This window comes from Lipomyces tetrasporus (assembly GCF_029532465.1).
Source record: "Lipomyces tetrasporus strain NRRL Y-64009 chromosome Unknown POJ06scaffold_5, whole genome shotgun sequence".
NCBI lineage: Eukaryota > Fungi > Ascomycota > Lipomycetes > Lipomycetales > Lipomycetaceae > Lipomyces > Lipomyces tetrasporus.
This window is the reverse complement of record NW_026611600.1, coordinates 1,005,123-1,021,243: the sequence shown is the minus strand read 5'-3', so window position 1 is coordinate 1,021,243 and position 16,121 is coordinate 1,005,123. Positions and strand designations below refer to the sequence as shown.

Below are 16,121 nucleotides of genomic sequence, written 5' to 3'. Positions count from 1 at the left end.
TGCGGAGTTTTATTAAACGGAAGGCACGTCGTTTCTGGTTTAGTTGTGTCGTTTGTCTTCAGTGCAAAAGTCACTTGTACATGAAAGCTCAAGCAAGCCGCCGCCTGCGGTCTTCAAAGCCTCACGAGTTAAATAACCCTACCCCTATTGATGCATTTGCCCCAACTAAGGGTTTCAGGCTGCGTATCGGTTAGACATAATAGGGGCAGCTCTATCAGCCATGGAACTGCAGCGACTTGACTTATAGCTACCAAAAAATACACGGGTTCTAAGTTCTAAAGTACTGCCAACCTACAACGGGACTTCGGTCTGCTTTCGTCCTGCAATTACCTATGATGCCTGCTTCAACAGAGGCGCAGGAGCCAGCACCGGGTCATGTTCAACTTCTACCGATTGCTGTGTCCAGTCACCATTTACAAATCCATCAAATTTCTCCGGAAAAGGCGACTTTCTGTTTGAATGACCGTTTGCAAAGTTCAGGGCATAGATCATATTTGCTCTTAGTTTTCGCTGCCATTGCCATACCAGTCGGCTTGTTTTTTGGGTTTACGTAGGTGTGCTAGTGTCATTTCATTGAACGACTAAGAAGCACTAATGCTAGACATATTAGGGCGCCGTGGATATGGAACAATATCTCTCAAGCTCTCCCTATCGTATTCTCCTATCTTCTACTTCTATGCGTCGTGAATTTAGTTCGAGCTGTTACGTCGGATCCTGGTGTGAGTGGAATGCCTATATTGGGATTGTATAATTCCAGCCAACGCTTTCAAGATCCTACCTCGCAATATTCACATCGAAACATCAATCACAGAAAACCATCCAGGGTCATTGAACACTGCATCCTCATCTGTCACTGTCAATTGTCGCCAGTATGACGAAGATAATCCTATATTCCTGCCAATCAATTATTGCGCAGTTTGTAAGATATGGAGGCCTGCGCGAGCCAGTCACTGTAGGGATTGTGATAGCTGCATAGGTACCATTGTACTTGTGTAATTGGTAACGTGTGCTAATGGACTCAGATTTCATGGATCACCACTGTGTGTGGTTGAACAATTGCGTTGGAGCGCGAAATTATAGGTAAGAACAGACTGTTGCAATAACTGCACAAAGAGCTGGCATTTAATCCTGGCATTTAATAGGTACTTTTTCTGGTTTATATGGTCCCTTAGCTTGCTCGGATATTTCATGTCGACTCTCGGCTTCGTGCACGTCCTCATATTGAATCGACAGAAGTCATCCACAATGATCGCCGCCATAAGATATGCGCCAGTCAGCTTTGCGTTAGCAATATATGCTGCACTAGGATCGATATATCCTACATCTCTGGGATTGTACCATATATTCTTGATGTCAAGAGGCGAGAATACGAGAGAATTTGTACGTAATGAATAATTGAGCGAGACGGTGTCACTGACATAATACGAATTAGCTTCGCAATCGACATGTCAATAAATTGGAAAGAAGAAGACCGTATGATACACGCATTATACGGCGCAATATTCTGTACGTCCTCTGCTCGCCAAGAAGAATGAGGTGAGTCAAAATTGCAGTCTTCGAATTAACTTTTCTGAATAACTGAATGACGAGCGTAGTTATTCGGCCCTAGGGAATAGTAGAATAGGGCGACGATCAACTAGAAAAGCCATCGTCGAAGGAATAGACTCAGTTTTGGGAAACTGATGTAGATATTGCTTTCTGCACACCGTATGGCGGAGACAACTTTGAAGTAAGATTAAAAGAAAATGCTTCTTGTTCGCTGCTCGATGAATGCATGCCATCAGGAAGGGAGTCTATGACAGACTGAGATCCTTTTACCACAAAGGCGGCAAAACGTTAGACGTTATTGATGCAATGACGCTAACCAAATTCAAATTCTTACTACACACGAAACTTTCGTCTACTGCTACTAACCAAATCAGATTCGAGTTGTAGTGGACTGAGATCGTCCTTCTACCCATTCGAGCTGCGAGCCTTCGGGCGAGTAGCGTGCGTTGAGTCTCTCCTTTTCCAGCTATTGCTGGCATCCAACGTGCCATCGGATCTCGGCGTTGTCAAAACGTTGGGTATGGTGCCGTCTAACAAGGGAACCTTATTACCATCCATCATCATATTTGCTCTATGCTTGCTAGAATTTTAGCCAAACAGACTCCACCAGAAGCTGGCAATTGCTTTAGGTCGCTTGCCACCATGTTGCCATCTCTGCCGAAAACATTCCCGGAACTGATACGGTCCAAGTTTAACTCTGCGGTCGACAGTGGATCATTGACATTCACTGAATCCACGGAGGAAGACGTTCCAGCTGGAGACATTATGGCATGTTGTTTTGCCATTTGCAATATGGGTTGATGCTAATCGATCTCTTAGTTCCGCATTCGAGTGGCTCCAAGTCTAGCACAGAAGCCAGTACCGAAGAAAGTGGAGGATGATGCAACTCCCAAGCCGAAGGTATAGACGGGATCTAGGCCTCTCAAATGCCTTATACTATGGATTGATACTTATCTGCAATAGTTCAATCCATTTTTAAATCCGGAACCCAGTCTCTTCTTATGCGATCTCGGTGACCGTTACTCTCTTATTCTGAACAAGTTCAGTATCGTTCCGTACCATTTTCTATGTATTACCAAAGAATTTGAACAGCAAAACGCACCATTATCGGAAGAGGATTTAACCGCGACGTGGGAATGTTTGCAAGCGAATGTCAAAAGTGGGTCACGACTGCTTGCGTTTTATAATTGCGGAGAGTTTTCAGGGGCGAGTCAAGCCCATAAGCATATTCAGTTTATTCCCGTCCCACATGAAGTAAAACTTATACCGGATGTTGCGTTGGCATATGGAGTTCCTGTTAGTAAAGGTACGATAGCGTGCGCGAGTGACCTCTGTTTTGTTACGGGCTAATAATACTCTGCCGTGTAGATGCTATAGGCCAGTTTCCTACCAGCCATCCGGATGTCCCGTTTGCGCACTTTGTCCTCCCGGTCCCTAAAAGTCCTAGTACAGAAGATCTAGTAATGCGATTTTCCTCTTTACTTGCTCGCACCCTTACTACCCTACGAGAACACGACCAAAGGAGCATATCTTTTAACTTCGCAATGACGAAGGAATGGATGTTCCTGGCACCACGTTGTCAGGAAATGTACGAGGGAGTGTCAGTTAACGCTACTGGAATGGTTGGACTCTTGCTTGCGAAGTCCGACGAGCAGCTTGATTTGATTAAGGATACTGGGCCGCTAAAAGTCACGGCTAAGGTTGGACTTCCGAGAATTTCCGGAGACGAACAGCAGCACGACTATTAGTTCCGTAAATTGGTTATGTTATTGTATTGATACACGTATACTGATACATAAATTACATTAGATAATAGATTTGAATGCAACTCTTTGTTTGTGTTTCAAGATCTGTATAGGGTCTATTATTCTAATCATCTAGTAGTGAATTCTGTTCATCCAATGAGTACCCTAGTATATATAAGACGTCTTGCAGAGAACGGGTATTGAGGCGAGCGGGTGCCTTCTCTTGAACTATAGGCTTCGCGTTGAAAGCGATACCATATCCTGCGGTATGCATCATCTTTAAATCATTGGCGCCGTCACCGACAGCCATGCACTTTCACTATGTTAGCGGCGACGTGAGATTAGATCCAACAGATTAAGATTACCTCGCCTAATTCAATGCTCCCAGTCTCAGCGATATACCGTAACAATTGCGCCTTCCGCTCAGCATTCACTATGTCGCCCAAGACCTTACCGGTCAGCGCGGTTCCATCCTCAGAAACTTCGAGCTTTATACGCATTAGCCGATTGATACTGCCTTGTCCCAATCGTCCAGAGACCATACCTGATTGGCGAAAGCGTAGTCTAGTCCCAACTTGCTCTTGATCCAGTTTGCCAATGGGATGAAACCGCCACTAAGAACAGCTAATTGATATCCCTCTTTTTTAAGTACCTTGCACAGTTCTACCGCCCCTGGAGTAAGAAGGATTTGTGATTTCAGTGATTCGAAGACTGTAGAGGGAATGCCTTCTAGTAGGGAGGCTCTCCGTCGCAATGACTCGTTGAAGTCAATAAGGCCGTTCATGGCGAGAGATGTTATAGCCTTAATGAAGTTAGCACATTGGCATTCCGATACAATCGAGTATGCGCATACAGAAACTTGGTCTTCGACGTCGGCGAAGGCGGCAATCATGTCGATTACTTCTTGCTGGATCAGCGTCGAATCCATGTCAAAAACTACCAGTCTTTTGCCTCTTCTGTACCGATCGTTCGGCTGCAGTGCAATATCAATAGCATTTTCCTTGCAAACTGTATTGACTGCTGCTCTGAGAAATTCGAGTCCGAGACTGTCCGGGAGGTCGAAAAAGAAGTCTTGTGCTCTGTCGGATAAATTCTTCTTTTCTGTAACTGAAACTTGCAGTCTGTCGAGAAGACTCAGCCACGCTTGCCGCTGCTCTTCCAATATAGGAGTCTTCGAAATTAGTGTGGCGACGTAATTGACCATGATATAAATACAGTAGTCGACAAAAAACACTGGAGAATGAACGCCAGATTCCGGGAGTAATCCCTTTGTGTTAGCCGTTCGAGGAACTTTCCGAGTTTCAGCGAAAGATGTTTCTGAGCCGCACCGCCTCTAGCCGTACGAAGATGAAAATGTGAACTCTTATTCTTGAACGCTCCAACCCGCAATAGCTCGATCTAGCGGACTACTTAGGTACAATGAGCGACGAATATATTCTCTATGGCACTGCGGCGTCTGGATCCAAAGCCGATGGTCTGCTTGCGATATGTAAACTCAATACGTCGACCCCAATTCGGACATTCAAGCAAAATGGCTCATACTGTAACCGGATTGCAGTTTTAGATTCACGGATATTGTCGTCACAGTCGGATCGACCTGTAATTCACTCTTATTCCATCAAAAAAGAAGCGCCGATGCAGAAACTCATTTTGCAGGAGAAATTATCGTGCATCGCTGCTTCGCATTCATCAAAGTATTTGGCTGCAGGAACACATAGCGGCAAGTTAATATTATGGGAGGTAAGACTACTTCGAAGAATATCTAAATAGTTGGACGACTTAAATACTCATTCATATCTAGCTGGATTCGGGTGCTTGTTTAATATACAAGGAAATCCATTATGGGTCAATCAACTGCTTAGTGTTTAGTCAGGATGATTCAGTATTGTTCAGTGCTGGTAACGATGCTAGGATATACTCATGGCGCACTCTGGATTTGTGCAACGCCCATTCGAACTACAATGATATACAACCGTTAGCCACTGCGAATCAGCATAGCCTTGAAGTTACAGGGTTGTATTGCGGTTACGGCGGGATACTAGATTCACGGCTCTATAGTATATCCCTAGATGGATCTTGCCGAGTGAGTCATGCTTCGTTCGCAGAATCAGGAATCCATTGCTAAGTAGCATGAATAGGTGTGGAATGCGTCTGATCTACGACTACAAACAACGTTTGTTTTCAAAGAGGCTCTACTGAGTGTGGTTGTTGACCCAGCAGAACGAGCGATTTATGCTGGCTGTGATAACGGCGTCATATATCACGTAGACCTGTACCGGCAGCCCCGTGAAGGAGCTGGGTTGTTGGAATATGCCGGAGGATTGCAGCGAATTGTCGACGTTTCCTCTGAATCGACTGTGAAATTCGCCCAGCATACGGACAAGATCCTATCATTGGACTTATCGTTTGACGGCACTCTGTTAGTTTCGGGGTCACAAGATGGAACAGTGATTGTTTGGGATGTATCAACACATCAAGTGATGAAAAACATAAAGCCAGGCAGAGGTAGGAAATTTTCATCGATTCTAATACGTCCTTGTAACTCACTATGCATTAGGTCCTGTTTATGTTGTTAAAGTACTAGAAAATCTCCCCTCAGAACATTATACAAGACAAGAATCCCTGGGGTTCGCATATAATACTACTTATGCTTCCAAGAACGATGTCTGGATTGCTGTCCCGGAATCAGACGAGTCCAACGTCAGGTTTTCTATCAGTGAGACTGCGCTCATTGGTTCGGAACCTATAGCCTTCGTTGACACTGGAGAAGAGATACCTACCATCAATCATGGATCCAGCGGCTCTGAGTATATGCAAGCAAAGGTTGAGAAACTGAGTGCTGCGTACAACGCGCTGTGGCAGGCATATACCACTGCTGTTGGGATCAGCGAGAATGGAGACTATGAAGATTTAGCAACTGCGAGTAAGTGAGAAATGCACAAGATAGACTTGTTGGTGTACGATAATTATTGTAATATGTAATTTATGTGAGTCAGTTCTTAAAGATTACGACGAGGACGTCAATATTGTTTGATGTCACCCGGTATTGGCATCGTTATCTTGGTTGTCAGAAGGCAGATGTTCAAGGTTTTCGAGATTTCCGAGCAATAACTGGACGAATTTGTGAAAACGGGACATGCGCGTAGGATAGTATATACATGTCTCTGTTTTATTTGCCTGGACATGAGCGTCGTATGTGTACACCGAGTTAAGGTTACCCTAACCCGGAGACTCGGCTGGCGTACCACGTCGACGCTGAGCTTTCTGAATGCGTTACGACTATGTTCCACGGAGCGTAAAAACAATTCCTTTTCGTTCATCGGCCGGATACTTTCGGTACTGAAGAGGCTCTTGAGAATCAATAAGGAGTTGGATTCTTTAGCTAGTTTCTTTGCCCGTTCCGACATTCGAACGGCTCTTAGTCCAGTAATCTAGACTGACGGATTAGAGGGGAGTGGAAAATGGTTACTAGAGCTATTCTTCAGTCATTCAAGCGGAACGCGACAAATGCGGGGTATCGGATCCGACCTGTACTTGCAAGTTTACAGGAGCATTCCTTTTCGACACCAGCGACATCAGCACAATTCTTCTCGAGCAGGTCAGGCAGATATTCCTCCTCGTCGTCGTCTTCGGCCTCGTCTAAGTTCTCTAAGCCATCTCGTGGACGGAAACAGTTGAAGAAAGTTGCGAAAAAGCAAGCTGGAGTGGATGAAGACTCGTCGAAAGCATTTGTTTCGAAGGCGCCGGCTACTAACCATGTCAGTCTTTCAGGTATGTAATTTTGTCAGTAGTTGACGTTAGACAGTGTGGAACGTTTCTAACAGCAGACTGAATAGGCCTTGCTTATGATTCTTTCTTCACTGGTTTCCGACCTCTTCATCTCAACCACGGCCCACGCAGCAACCAGTTCCCTACAGAATCTTGGTCCACATTATCCCCCTTCAGCGAACTTCCCGCGGCGATTGAAGCTGGCGACGAGGATTCTGTAGTTAGTCTTGATATGGAACCTTTGGCATTCCCTCTCGGCATGACGTCTGCTTCGGGTCAACTTCTGGACCCGATCATGAAATCTCTGCCGTACAGCGCTCTGGAGCAACTGCGTAGCAACCGACCTCCTACGCCCCCCGGCGTTGAGCCATCTCGGGAATCTGGCATCTCCGAAGCGGCTATGAGGATGGTCGAAGTCAAGTTCTCGCAGGGTATCGACCTTGATGGAGAGAATTCTGATATGTTGTCGGCAGCAGATATTGTTTCGACTTTGAAGTGCATTGCCGCTATGGACGTCGATTTCAAGAGTATGCGAGAATTGCAGAAGAGGTTAGATGAGAAGGGAGACAGTGCGATCAGAGTTTTGGTAGGTGTTGTCGGTCCTGATGGCATGATTGAGGGATTCAGACCATTACCGTCGAGAAGAAAACATCGAAGGCCCTTGATTCGTGCGACTAGTGTCATGCGGAAACGAAAATTGAAGATCAAGAAGCATAAGCTGAGAAAGAGAAGGAAAGCCCAGCGTGCTATGAAGAGAAAACTTTCATAAACGTTGTCTGAACATGGTCGCGATCGTTTAATATGCTTCTCTCGAGGGCGAGGAATGGCCTCTCCGCTCATGGAGCAATTTGATGTGTTTAGAGGACTTAGCAGGAGTATCGAATTGGCATGACCTTGTATTGACTGGATCCTTGCTCTTTTTCTGTATATTTGACAATCTCAATGGTAGAGGTATCCTATTATGTTATAGGGCAATTTTAGTCTAATATAATTGGATTAAGTGAACGCACTTTTGGGCTCAACTATTATTAGCTAGTGTTACCGATCTAAGGCAGAATGATCCAGGGCAGCATATTTGTTCGTAAAATATCGCACTAAACTGTCATATCCCATTTTATCGCCATATCGTAGTATATTTGCTAGTGAGTGAAGTTAGTCATTGTACTTATTCCTACCAATTTTCCAGACAAGTTATTAGCATTGAATAGCATACCGGCATCGATGTTAAGGGGGCTATTAATCTCCGGATCTGTCAGTAAAGCACGCACCGCAATGCAGGCTGACAATAATGTCCACGCGGCTGTCCATTGGTTCTTTAATATGTCGAGACAGACCTCACCCGTCTATCCCACTGTAAGCATAAACTCCAAGTACAGAAACATTACAGTCCTAAAATCTACCTTGAAGTGTATATTTGGATGACATATGGGGGTTATAAATTTAATATCCGGAGGATGCAGAGGATACGTGGTCGGGATTCGAATATCAATTTTCCAAACGCCGTCTGAACAGAAGTATTAGCATACCGTAGCCAGGTAGAGCAAAAGAATTGTAGCTTATACCCTCATATGGCCCATCTGGTATTCCAGCTATACTACCCGTCCAATGAAATAAATCTTCTTGTGAAACCGGAGAAATGGACACTCCATGCATTGAACTTGCTGACGAGGATGAGGACACGACACACTCCTTTTGCAATGCGCCGTACTCTTTAAGTAGCCTCCTTGAAGACGTTGAAGACATTCGACAGATGTTAGAGATGCGAGAGCGGCCCGTTTGTTAAATAACAGCTTGTAGTTCTATTATTTGCAACGCCGGAGTTCGGCAAATTCACAAAGAGTCGGTGTAGCGGATCCGGGGGACTACGCGCGCTGATGTGGAGAGCATGCTGTGATACTGCGGGCATACCGACTTTCCGCGCCGCATTACCCTGGCTTTTGTCCGTCATTGAACGTGAACCCAATTATTCGTCGATTCACGCTGCTTACTAGAATTTGATCATCGTCCAGGCCGAAGAAATTGCAATGGCCCCAGATAAGCCTGTTCCGAGAATTCTTACTCAAGAAGATCTTGATGTCTTTCAAGAATCGGAAACCTATAATGTCTTAATGCAATTCATCCTTGATCTGCGAGCGGCGGCAACAGGACGTCCAAATTCATTCCGATGTGAGAAATCAGAGGTATATTAGCTATTGTTAATAGCTAGCCCAAACAATGCCATATAATGCTAAGTTTCGCTTAGGCCACGAAATCCATAATAAGCCTTCTCGATGAAATACAAAATCTCACTGGCCTCCACCCGCCCGTCTCCAATGAGAAGTCTCGATTCGGCAACCCCGCGTTTCGCGAATTTTACAATGATTTAGAAGTACGCCTTCCCGATCTTCTCCGGCATCATTTTCCCGACGTGCAAGAAGACAGATTAGTAGACTTAGAAGCCTACCTCGTCGAGTCATTCGGGAACAGCGTCCGAATTGACTACGGATCTGGCCACGAGCTCAATTTCATATGTTTCCTTTTATGCTTATCAAGGCTGAGCATTTTAAAGCCGTCGGATCATCCGGCTATTGTTCTTTGCGTGTTTAATAGGTATATTGCCCTCATGCGGGTAGTTCAGTCGCAGTACTGGCTTGAACCCGCTGGATCTCATGGCGTCTGGGGTTTGGACGATTATCACTTTCTTCCGTTTTTATTCGGCTCCGCGCAGCTTTCGACGCACAAGTATCTGAGACCGAGGAGTATTCATGACGCAGATGTATTGGAGATGTACAGTAACCAATATATGTATCTGGAGGCTATTGCATTTATTAACAGCGTCAAGACCGCTTCTCTGCGGTGGAGTTCGCCAATGCTGGATGACATTTCGGGTGTGAAGACGTGGGAAAAAGTTAGCGAGGGAATGGTCAAGATGTATAAGGCCGAGGTACTTGGGAAAGTTCCCATCATGCAGCATTTCTTGTTCGGCAAAATTCTACCCATAGGAGAGTTGCCTAGCGACAGGGAGACTACAGAGGAGAAGAAATTGACACAGCATGAGGGCCACATACACTCCGAAGGAGTGTGGGGCGATTGCTGCGGGATTAAAGTGCCCAGTGCGATTGCTGCCCGTCAACTTAGCCACACTGGTGAATTACGGAGTGTACCCGGAGGTAGCATGCGACCAATTCCATTCGACTGAATCGATTGCTGTAATAAAGGAATTTCGAAAAGGTACGAATATAAGATTGTAAAGCACAGATTTAGCCATAAATAATTACCATCCGTACATCATTAATACCAACAACTAAGAAGCAGTACTCTATACTCTAGAATTATCATTAGAATGCAATAAACCAATAATCACAATGCATCCTTCTCTATACTAGAATGGGCATAAATTGAATTAGTCCAACATTCTAAAATTGCACCAAGTCTTTTGTCTACATTAAATCTCGTCATTACAGCCCTGCCTATGCAATAGTCAAAACATCCATAATTTTTTTATTAAAATTATGATGCCAGCACAACCAGGGGTGTGCTGGCCAACCAACCAACTAACCCAAGAAAACACCTGTGTAAATGCTGTAATAACTCCCTTTTGTTATGCCGCAATTATACGGCTTGTTTGCGCTGACGTTAGGTACCACGTGAAGTATTTATCAGGATCAGAATAAACGCAAGGGAAATCAACTGTCAAGCGACGTTAGAACGGTACAGTGAACACTGAGACTCAAAAAACACCACACCGACAACGCTTACCAAGCAAGCCACGATAGTAACACTCAGAATGGACGCTCTGCTAGGAGGGAATTTGCCTCGTTGTAGCCATATAGCAGTGACGTAGTATCTGTAGGTTCCAATGATCATCAAACCAATAGCAAGGATCATAAAGAGAGCTATATGTCTGGTCAATTGCTTCATTCTCTAATGGTCGCGAATGGTGCAATGCACGTGAGACCTTGTTTCTTGACGCGAACGCAACTCACCTCCTACAGCCTTTCCGAATATCAGAACCACATCCCGATATCCTCTAAACGAAGCCGTGACCGCCAATCCAACAGTCGCAAAACTGAGACTCGTACGCGTCCACGCGAGGTAATTTCGTTCGTTCGCTAAGTGGTCTCGGGCCACGGGTCCTTTATTCTCGAGTAACATGTTCGGCATGCTGCGAAACAATGTCGACCATTTCTCGTAACGAACCAGTAGCGGCCAACCAGTTTCGTTTCCCGGTACCTCCATAAGCTGGGCCTCGGACAATGTAGGGCCATGGTCGAGTGCAGTCGTGGACGAGGATGCCGAATCATATCCGCTGCTGAGGAGACCCGCGGAGGGGCCGTACACGTCGGTGGGAGCCCCAGCACGGTGGTGTAAATTCGACATTGCTAAAGAATGTTCATCCAAACTGTACTTCCCGAGTGAAAGGTTTTATAATCAAAAGCCCTCTCAGTTCAAGCGGCGTCAAAAGAGATCTTCAGGGGTCAGATGGGGGACGACGAAGAAATCTGATTATCTCCGCAGGCGGAACTGCCAGTGCTGGAGATCACCGACTCGTGCACATTGCATGGCTGTGCACTTAGGACCTTAAACGTGCAGCATAATGACATGGGGCTGCCGGGTACACGGCGGTCCCGGTTACACGGCGACCGGGCGTGGCTAAATCGGGAATGTGGCTTTCCATTTAGGGCTCTATATGTGAATGAACGTCTGATCTCCCCCGGTTTTTTTTTCGCATGGCAAATCTAGTACCTTTGTATGAGTTCCTCAGTGAAAATTGTATTTTTCTTAGCAACGCCAATAACGTAGATGGTGTGAGCGAGTAATTGCTTACCGATCATGTACATTTTTTGGCAGCTCGGAAACGCCGCCCGGCATGCGAGACATTTTGCGCCAAGCTTGCGCTGTCATGCTTGACAATGCACTACCGAACCTTGCTAGGCCGAAACTAGAATGCAAAATAGCGGTCGCGTGACCTCAATTAGTCCTTGCCGTAGACTAGATCAGAGAATGCAGCAGCTCAATGTTCTCGAGCATGAAGTCTTGACCCAGTAGTGTATATCTTCTGCATCTGACAACACCGAGTATGATCCACTGCGGCCGAGAATTGGTCCGCAATCGTGTTCGCGGGCTGAATGACAGGATCGAGGGTTACGCTCTACGGCGGCGGCCGACATAATGTTGGTTCGGCTTCCATCTTGTCAGATGAAGTTGTAAATGTCCAAGGGCCACATCTGCGGGTCACTCTTAACTTTATTTGTCCCGCAGTAGATCTCAGCTTTCACTATCTGTACAAGTCATTTTTTTGCGACAAAATGTCTAGAAATCATTCTGGCGATTCAGTGACTGATATCAGTCAGGCTCCATCCTTTTTTGCATCAGCATTGCTATAGAGTGCAAAGACAGGAATGGGTGTTGGTGAAGGTTTGGCGCTTAGTGGCCTTTCTCCTAGTACCAGCCCAGCCGGCACTCTATACTTATCCGTATCAATCTTCGACAGTGGAGATTTAAGTTGCACTATCTTCGTACGACTAGTGAAACAGCATGTCGTATGTATTCTAACTGAGTGAGCATAATAATCAGCTTATTGGTTAGTGTTCGGCTCTGATCTATCGAACAATCACTACTCGCCATCTGTTATGTGGTACAAGTTGTGGCTTGGACTCGCCAGTTAGCCTTTTACCCGCTTGTACGGGCATAACTGAGTCCTGTCGACCGGGGAGAGGACCGGCCAATTTAGTTGCATTCCGATTTCGGAGCCATCATTAACCATGCATGACATCCTATTCCGCCACCTTTCCTCCTAGCGCGGCAGTGCTTGCCAGCAAAAGCATACACACCGACTCCGTATCATCAATCTCGGCTAGAATCTTCCCACCATATCAAACTTAGCAGTGTGATTGCGACTCGATACTCTACATTATATCGCGCTCGAGGATCGAGAAATGAGAGACGAGCTAAGATGGCAGGAAACTGGGTTAGAGAAAATTGAAAGAGCCTCACTCACAAGGTCAATCCGCTTTGCGCGGCTGCGAAATGATCAAATAATGTGGGCCGTGGCCCGAGATAGGGAGTTGCGGAATATAGCGAGCGGGGATTCAGGTTCCCATGTAAGAATCGGCGATTTCGACCATCTCTGTCGCTCCACTGGCACCCCCCTGGAGCTATGCGAGACACATTTAAGCTAGATTTTGAAATACTAAACACGAATTGCCTTTACACGTCACAACGTCGCGTTTCTGGATAATGGATATCCATCTCGGTACGGAGAAAAACTTTGCTGTGAATTAATATCGGAGGAGGTGAATCGCACAGACTAGGTTTCGGGCGATTGCGAAAGTTTAGATTTCGTGGCACGCGACCAAAATCCGTATCCATATCTCTATCACGCCATAACTTTTGCCGTCCTGACATGTCGCCTGTTCATTACGATGCAGGCATTTCTAAAAAAAGAGACAATAATTGCGCGCTGGTACGGACGGTGGTCTGCATGTGTGCCGTGTTGAATACATGCTAGTTAGGCCAGGTTAGGTGTGTCATTGTATTACGGATATATACCTAAACGGACAGTTCTCCAATCGTAGTGACTGATGTTGTCGTTGTAGTACAGCCATGGCATCACCTCTAAGCCTGTATTTATAGAGTAGGGGCAAGTCATGAAAGGTCGCAAGCCAATTTGAAGGCAGGATTGAAACGATGATGCAAGGATCTGAGAAGCGGATATAAATAACTGGATATCGGCTACGGCGACCTAACACAATACAGCCTAACACACGAACTTATCCTTCTTCTATCTGAATTAACCGGACATGACGCGAAATCATCACGAATATGTAATGGGCATTCAGAGTAATCGCCCATTATCGATGGTACGTACCCCTTAAGGCAGCTCGGCAATAGGCAATTACTTACCCTGCCCCATGAGCCGCACATTACCCGGAGTAAGTCGAAATATTTTGTAGTTACGTCATCTCGATTCTGGCGTTTGAGACAACGAACTGAAACATCATAGGTAATGCAGATTGCTTGAATAAACCTGATATTATCTACGCGATGGCTCTTTCCGATCCATCGCTTCTTCTCAGCTGGGCAAAGCTGCAGGACATTGACATTCACAAGTCGATACAGATCAAATCAACACCACAGGCCGGCCTCGGGATCTTCTACTCTGGCTCCGACCCGCTCGTGACGTCCGAAGATGAAGAGCCGAGCACGCTAATGAGCGTTCCAAAGAAAGTGATTCTGACGGCAGAGAATATCCGGACGTTTGCGTTATCATATGGGACAACATTGCAGGAATTGTTAAAGAGCGGAGACGAGGAGGAAACTCTATCGCAGCGCGCGACGATATTGCGGTTTCTTTTGTTTTCGCTACATCAGTTTGAAGCACCGAAATTGCAGAAGATTGCGAGGGCCAGTAACTGCTACGCTGCTTACCTAGATTTCATGCCTTCGCCGCTATCTCGGCAAAGCGACGATGCACAAAAATTGCTTACAGCCTTATCACTCTCAGACTCGCTGCCACCACCGCCAACATTCTGGACACCAGGGCAAATCAGCAAAACTGTCGGGACGTCGCTATATTCGCCACTGGCCGCCAAAGTTCGTCTTCTATCCTCCGAATTCGAGCAGTTCTCCTCACAATGGCAGGACGTGTTCGAGAAGATAGACGGTGCGTGTGAGAATGATGTCGAGATCTCGTTTGAGGAGTATGTACGAGCAGATTGGCTCGTTGCTTCGCGGCTGATGGAGCTACCGATGGGGGACGAGCTCAACATTGGTATTATCCCGCTCATTGACTTCGCAAACCATAGTACTCCGTGCCATATTAACGCGCAGTACGAGATTACTGACGACGCTGTGAAGTTGGTTAGTCTACCCGGTCGAGTTGCTCCGGATGATGAATTGTTAATTTCGTACGGTCCAAGTAAAGGCTCATCCGAAATATTGTTCACATACGGCTTTCTTATAGACAGCGAGGACGCAGGGCGCGAGAGTGTCAAGATGCGGGTTAGGGACGGCGGCGTGCTGCAGCTCGTTTATGGTCGGCCGCCGGTGGCGGAGTTTGTCGTTAGTGACGGCGAGGTGACGTGGGAATGCGAGTTTTTGTGGCTGCTGTGCGTGACTGAGGAGGATGGGTTTGAAGTCAGTGTTGCGCAACAGGTCGAGGGGCCGCCTGATGTGGATATTTCGATTCGCGGTCGGATGTTGAGTGGAGTGCGTGGCCAGGAGGCTGTCGAGGCTATGAAGGAGGAGTATGGGAACGACGGGAAGATGAGGGACGTGCTTGAGCTTAGGCGCGTATTGATTCTGGAACGGTGGGTGTCTGGGTGGATGGAGGATCTTGCCAGAGCAGAAATACGAGAATTTGACGAGGAGGATCAACATATAACTGAGTTAGCAGAGGACGACACCAAGGGAGGCGGGACGGAGAAAGATATGGTTGACGGCGTAATTGAGACGCTTAGGCAGCGCGAGGAGAGAGTTTATTTGCTTGTATTGCAGGAGTTGGAGAAGAGCAAGCAGAAGCTGGCCAAGTCAGAAGCTGTGATGGCGTATCTGGCTGCCCAGAACGAGGAACCCGAAGGCGAAGACGAGCAGACCCCTGAGCTAACCGAAGCGGATGAGCTTCGCTAATTGTACATAGATAACTGTATATAATATTCATTGTTGAAACTGCTGAATACAACCTTGCTCGAAAGAGATCGGACAGCAGACTACGAGTCCGAGACTACCCACGCAAAACATCGATCTAGCAGCGTCTCGGTCTCATATGTGCAGGGCGACAATTGGAAGAATGACTAACCGGATATTGTGTGCGACCGCGAGATCCCGGTGGTGGACCGGGAGAATTGCCACGCACTATGGGTCTCGCTTCGCGAAAACAAGCTGTGATGCGAGGTTGTGAGAGTGTGACCACGTCGCTTAATTGTGGGGCTCAAGAGATGCACCTAAGTACCACCGGAGCGTTAGGATATTGAAGACGCACGGTATAATGGCAAAGGTGAAATGTCTAGCTGTGCGAGCCGCCGGAGACCGAACTCCCGGTGATCGAGGCACTTGTACCTAAACAGTGCGGGAGACGCG

The 16,121-nt window shown here is 46.4% G+C and overlaps 10 protein-coding genes across 10 annotated transcripts; 7 read left to right on the top strand and 3 right to left on the bottom strand.

The window, feature by feature from the left end:
- The first annotated feature begins 152 nt into the window (after window positions 1–152).
- Window positions 153–1,206, top strand: POJ06DRAFT_106787 (uncharacterized protein). The gene is made up of 4 exons (XM_056183996.1): window positions 153–550; window positions 611–719; window positions 772–1,080; window positions 1,143–1,206. Exons 1-3 carry the CDS (start codon window positions 333–335, stop codon window positions 994–996), a joined length of 552 nt encoding a protein of 183 aa, XP_056044005.1. The 5' UTR covers window positions 153–332; the 3' UTR covers window positions 997–1,080; window positions 1,143–1,206.
- Window positions 1,146–1,811, top strand: POJ06DRAFT_253058 (uncharacterized protein). Its single transcript, XM_056187587.1, has 3 exons — window positions 1,146–1,380; window positions 1,433–1,536; window positions 1,610–1,811. The coding sequence occupies exons 1-3, from the start codon at window positions 1,189–1,191 to the stop codon at window positions 1,614–1,616; spliced, it is 303 nt and encodes a 100-aa protein (XP_056044004.1). The 5' UTR covers window positions 1,146–1,188; the 3' UTR covers window positions 1,617–1,811.
- Window positions 1,812–2,190: 379 nt separating this feature from the next.
- POJ06DRAFT_281564 (HIT-like domain-containing protein) lies at window positions 2,191–3,296 on the top strand (the record flags this gene model as incomplete). Its single annotated transcript, XM_056189955.1, has 4 exons — window positions 2,191–2,316; window positions 2,368–2,448; window positions 2,512–2,854; window positions 2,917–3,296. The coding sequence occupies 4 exons, from the start codon at window positions 2,191–2,193 to the stop codon at window positions 3,294–3,296; spliced, it is 930 nt and encodes a 309-aa protein (XP_056044003.1).
- Window positions 3,297–3,356: 60 nt separating this feature from the next.
- On the bottom strand, window positions 3,357–4,645 carry POJ06DRAFT_106776 (HAD-like domain-containing protein). Its single transcript, XM_056183994.1, has 4 exons — window positions 4,147–4,645; window positions 3,838–4,095; window positions 3,659–3,781; window positions 3,357–3,606 (listed from the first exon to the last, which is right to left on the bottom strand). Exons 1-4 carry the CDS (start codon window positions 4,495–4,497, stop codon window positions 3,418–3,420), a joined length of 921 nt encoding a protein of 306 aa, XP_056044002.1. The 5' UTR covers window positions 4,498–4,645; the 3' UTR covers window positions 3,357–3,417.
- A 1-nt stretch (window position 4,646) lies between these two features.
- On the top strand, window positions 4,647–6,269 carry POJ06DRAFT_106781 (WD40-repeat-containing domain protein). The gene is made up of 4 exons (XM_056183995.1): window positions 4,647–5,033; window positions 5,095–5,376; window positions 5,432–5,798; window positions 5,851–6,269. The coding sequence occupies exons 1-4, from the start codon at window positions 4,713–4,715 to the stop codon at window positions 6,222–6,224; spliced, it is 1,344 nt and encodes a 447-aa protein (XP_056044001.1). The 5' UTR covers window positions 4,647–4,712; the 3' UTR covers window positions 6,225–6,269.
- A 280-nt stretch (window positions 6,270–6,549) lies between these two features.
- Window positions 6,550–8,228, top strand: POJ06DRAFT_106747 (uncharacterized protein). Its single transcript, XM_056183993.1, has 2 exons — window positions 6,550–7,064; window positions 7,130–8,228. Exons 1-2 carry the CDS (start codon window positions 6,755–6,757, stop codon window positions 7,828–7,830), a joined length of 1,011 nt encoding a protein of 336 aa, XP_056044000.1. The 5' UTR covers window positions 6,550–6,754; the 3' UTR covers window positions 7,831–8,228.
- POJ06DRAFT_196658 (ubiquitin-conjugating enzyme/RWD-like protein) lies at window positions 8,100–8,804 on the bottom strand (the record flags this gene model as incomplete). The annotated part of the gene is made up of 4 exons (XM_056185040.1): window positions 8,100–8,200; window positions 8,275–8,404; window positions 8,462–8,565; window positions 8,624–8,804. 4 exons carry the CDS (start codon window positions 8,802–8,804, stop codon window positions 8,100–8,102), a joined length of 516 nt encoding a protein of 171 aa, XP_056043999.1.
- A 191-nt stretch (window positions 8,805–8,995) lies between these two features.
- On the top strand, window positions 8,996–10,299 carry POJ06DRAFT_295500 (uncharacterized protein). Its single transcript, XM_056190514.1, has 2 exons — window positions 8,996–9,241; window positions 9,304–10,299. The coding sequence occupies exons 1-2, from the start codon at window positions 9,086–9,088 to the stop codon at window positions 10,237–10,239; spliced, it is 1,092 nt and encodes a 363-aa protein (XP_056043998.1). The 5' UTR covers window positions 8,996–9,085; the 3' UTR covers window positions 10,240–10,299.
- On the bottom strand, window positions 10,300–11,798 carry POJ06DRAFT_253035 (uncharacterized protein). Its single transcript, XM_056187586.1, has 3 exons — window positions 11,027–11,798; window positions 10,800–10,936; window positions 10,300–10,730 (listed from the first exon to the last, which is right to left on the bottom strand). The coding sequence occupies exons 1-3, from the start codon at window positions 11,418–11,420 to the stop codon at window positions 10,677–10,679; spliced, it is 585 nt and encodes a 194-aa protein (XP_056043997.1). The 5' UTR covers window positions 11,421–11,798; the 3' UTR covers window positions 10,300–10,676.
- A 1,969-nt stretch (window positions 11,799–13,767) lies between these two features.
- POJ06DRAFT_106647 (uncharacterized protein) lies at window positions 13,768–15,947 on the top strand. The gene has a single exon (XM_056183992.1). The coding sequence runs from the start codon at window positions 14,088–14,090 to the stop codon at window positions 15,669–15,671; it is 1,584 nt and encodes a 527-aa protein (XP_056043996.1). The 5' UTR covers window positions 13,768–14,087; the 3' UTR covers window positions 15,672–15,947.
- Window positions 15,948–16,121: the final 174 nt, after the last annotated feature.

Coding starts and splice junctions, on each gene's coding strand:
- POJ06DRAFT_106781 (XM_056183995.1), top strand. CDS start 4,713: ATGAGCGACGAATATATTCTCTATGGCACTGCGGCGTCTGGATCCAAA. Junction 5,034..5,094: donor GCAAGTTAATATTATGGGAG/GTAAGACTACTT, acceptor ATTCATATCTAG/CTGGATTCGGGTGCTTGTTT. Junction 5,799..5,850: donor AAACATAAAGCCAGGCAGAG/GTAGGAAATTTT, acceptor ACTATGCATTAG/GTCCTGTTTATGTTGTTAAA.
- POJ06DRAFT_295500 (XM_056190514.1), top strand. CDS start 9,086: ATGGCCCCAGATAAGCCTGTTCCGAGAATTCTTACTCAAGAAGATCTT. Junction 9,242..9,303: donor TCCGATGTGAGAAATCAGAG/GTATATTAGCTA, acceptor AGTTTCGCTTAG/GCCACGAAATCCATAATAAG.
- POJ06DRAFT_106776 (XM_056183994.1), bottom strand. CDS start 4,497: ATGGTCAATTACGTCGCCACACTAATTTCGAAGACTCCTATATTGGAA. Junction 3,782..3,837: donor ACTACGCTTTCGCCAATCAG/GTATGGTCTCTG, acceptor ATGCGTATAAAG/CTCGAAGTTTCTGAGGATGG. Junction 3,607..3,658: donor GGAGCATTGAATTAGGCGAG/GTAATCTTAATC, acceptor ACATAGTGAAAG/TGCATGGCTGTCGGTGACGG.
- POJ06DRAFT_106747 (XM_056183993.1), top strand. CDS start 6,755: ATGGTTACTAGAGCTATTCTTCAGTCATTCAAGCGGAACGCGACAAAT. Junction 7,065..7,129: donor TAACCATGTCAGTCTTTCAG/GTATGTAATTTT, acceptor CAGACTGAATAG/GCCTTGCTTATGATTCTTTC.
- POJ06DRAFT_253035 (XM_056187586.1), bottom strand. CDS start 11,420: ATGTCGAATTTACACCACCGTGCTGGGGCTCCCACCGACGTGTACGGC. Junction 10,937..11,026: donor ATTCGGAAAGGCTGTAGGAG/GTGAGTTGCGTT, acceptor CCAGACATATAG/CTCTCTTTATGATCCTTGCT. Junction 10,731..10,799: donor TTACTATCGTGGCTTGCTTG/GTAAGCGTTGTC, acceptor GTCGCTTGACAG/TTGATTTCCCTTGCGTTTAT.
- POJ06DRAFT_253058 (XM_056187587.1), top strand. CDS start 1,189: ATGTCGACTCTCGGCTTCGTGCACGTCCTCATATTGAATCGACAGAAG. Junction 1,381..1,432: donor GCGAGAATACGAGAGAATTT/GTACGTAATGAA, acceptor AATACGAATTAG/CTTCGCAATCGACATGTCAA.
- POJ06DRAFT_106647 (XM_056183992.1), top strand. CDS start 14,088: ATGGCTCTTTCCGATCCATCGCTTCTTCTCAGCTGGGCAAAGCTGCAG.
- POJ06DRAFT_106787 (XM_056183996.1), top strand. CDS start 333: ATGATGCCTGCTTCAACAGAGGCGCAGGAGCCAGCACCGGGTCATGTT. Junction 551..610: donor GGCTTGTTTTTTGGGTTTAC/GTAGGTGTGCTA, acceptor TAGACATATTAG/GGCGCCGTGGATATGGAACA. Junction 720..771: donor CTGTTACGTCGGATCCTGGT/GTGAGTGGAATG, acceptor AACGCTTTCAAG/ATCCTACCTCGCAATATTCA.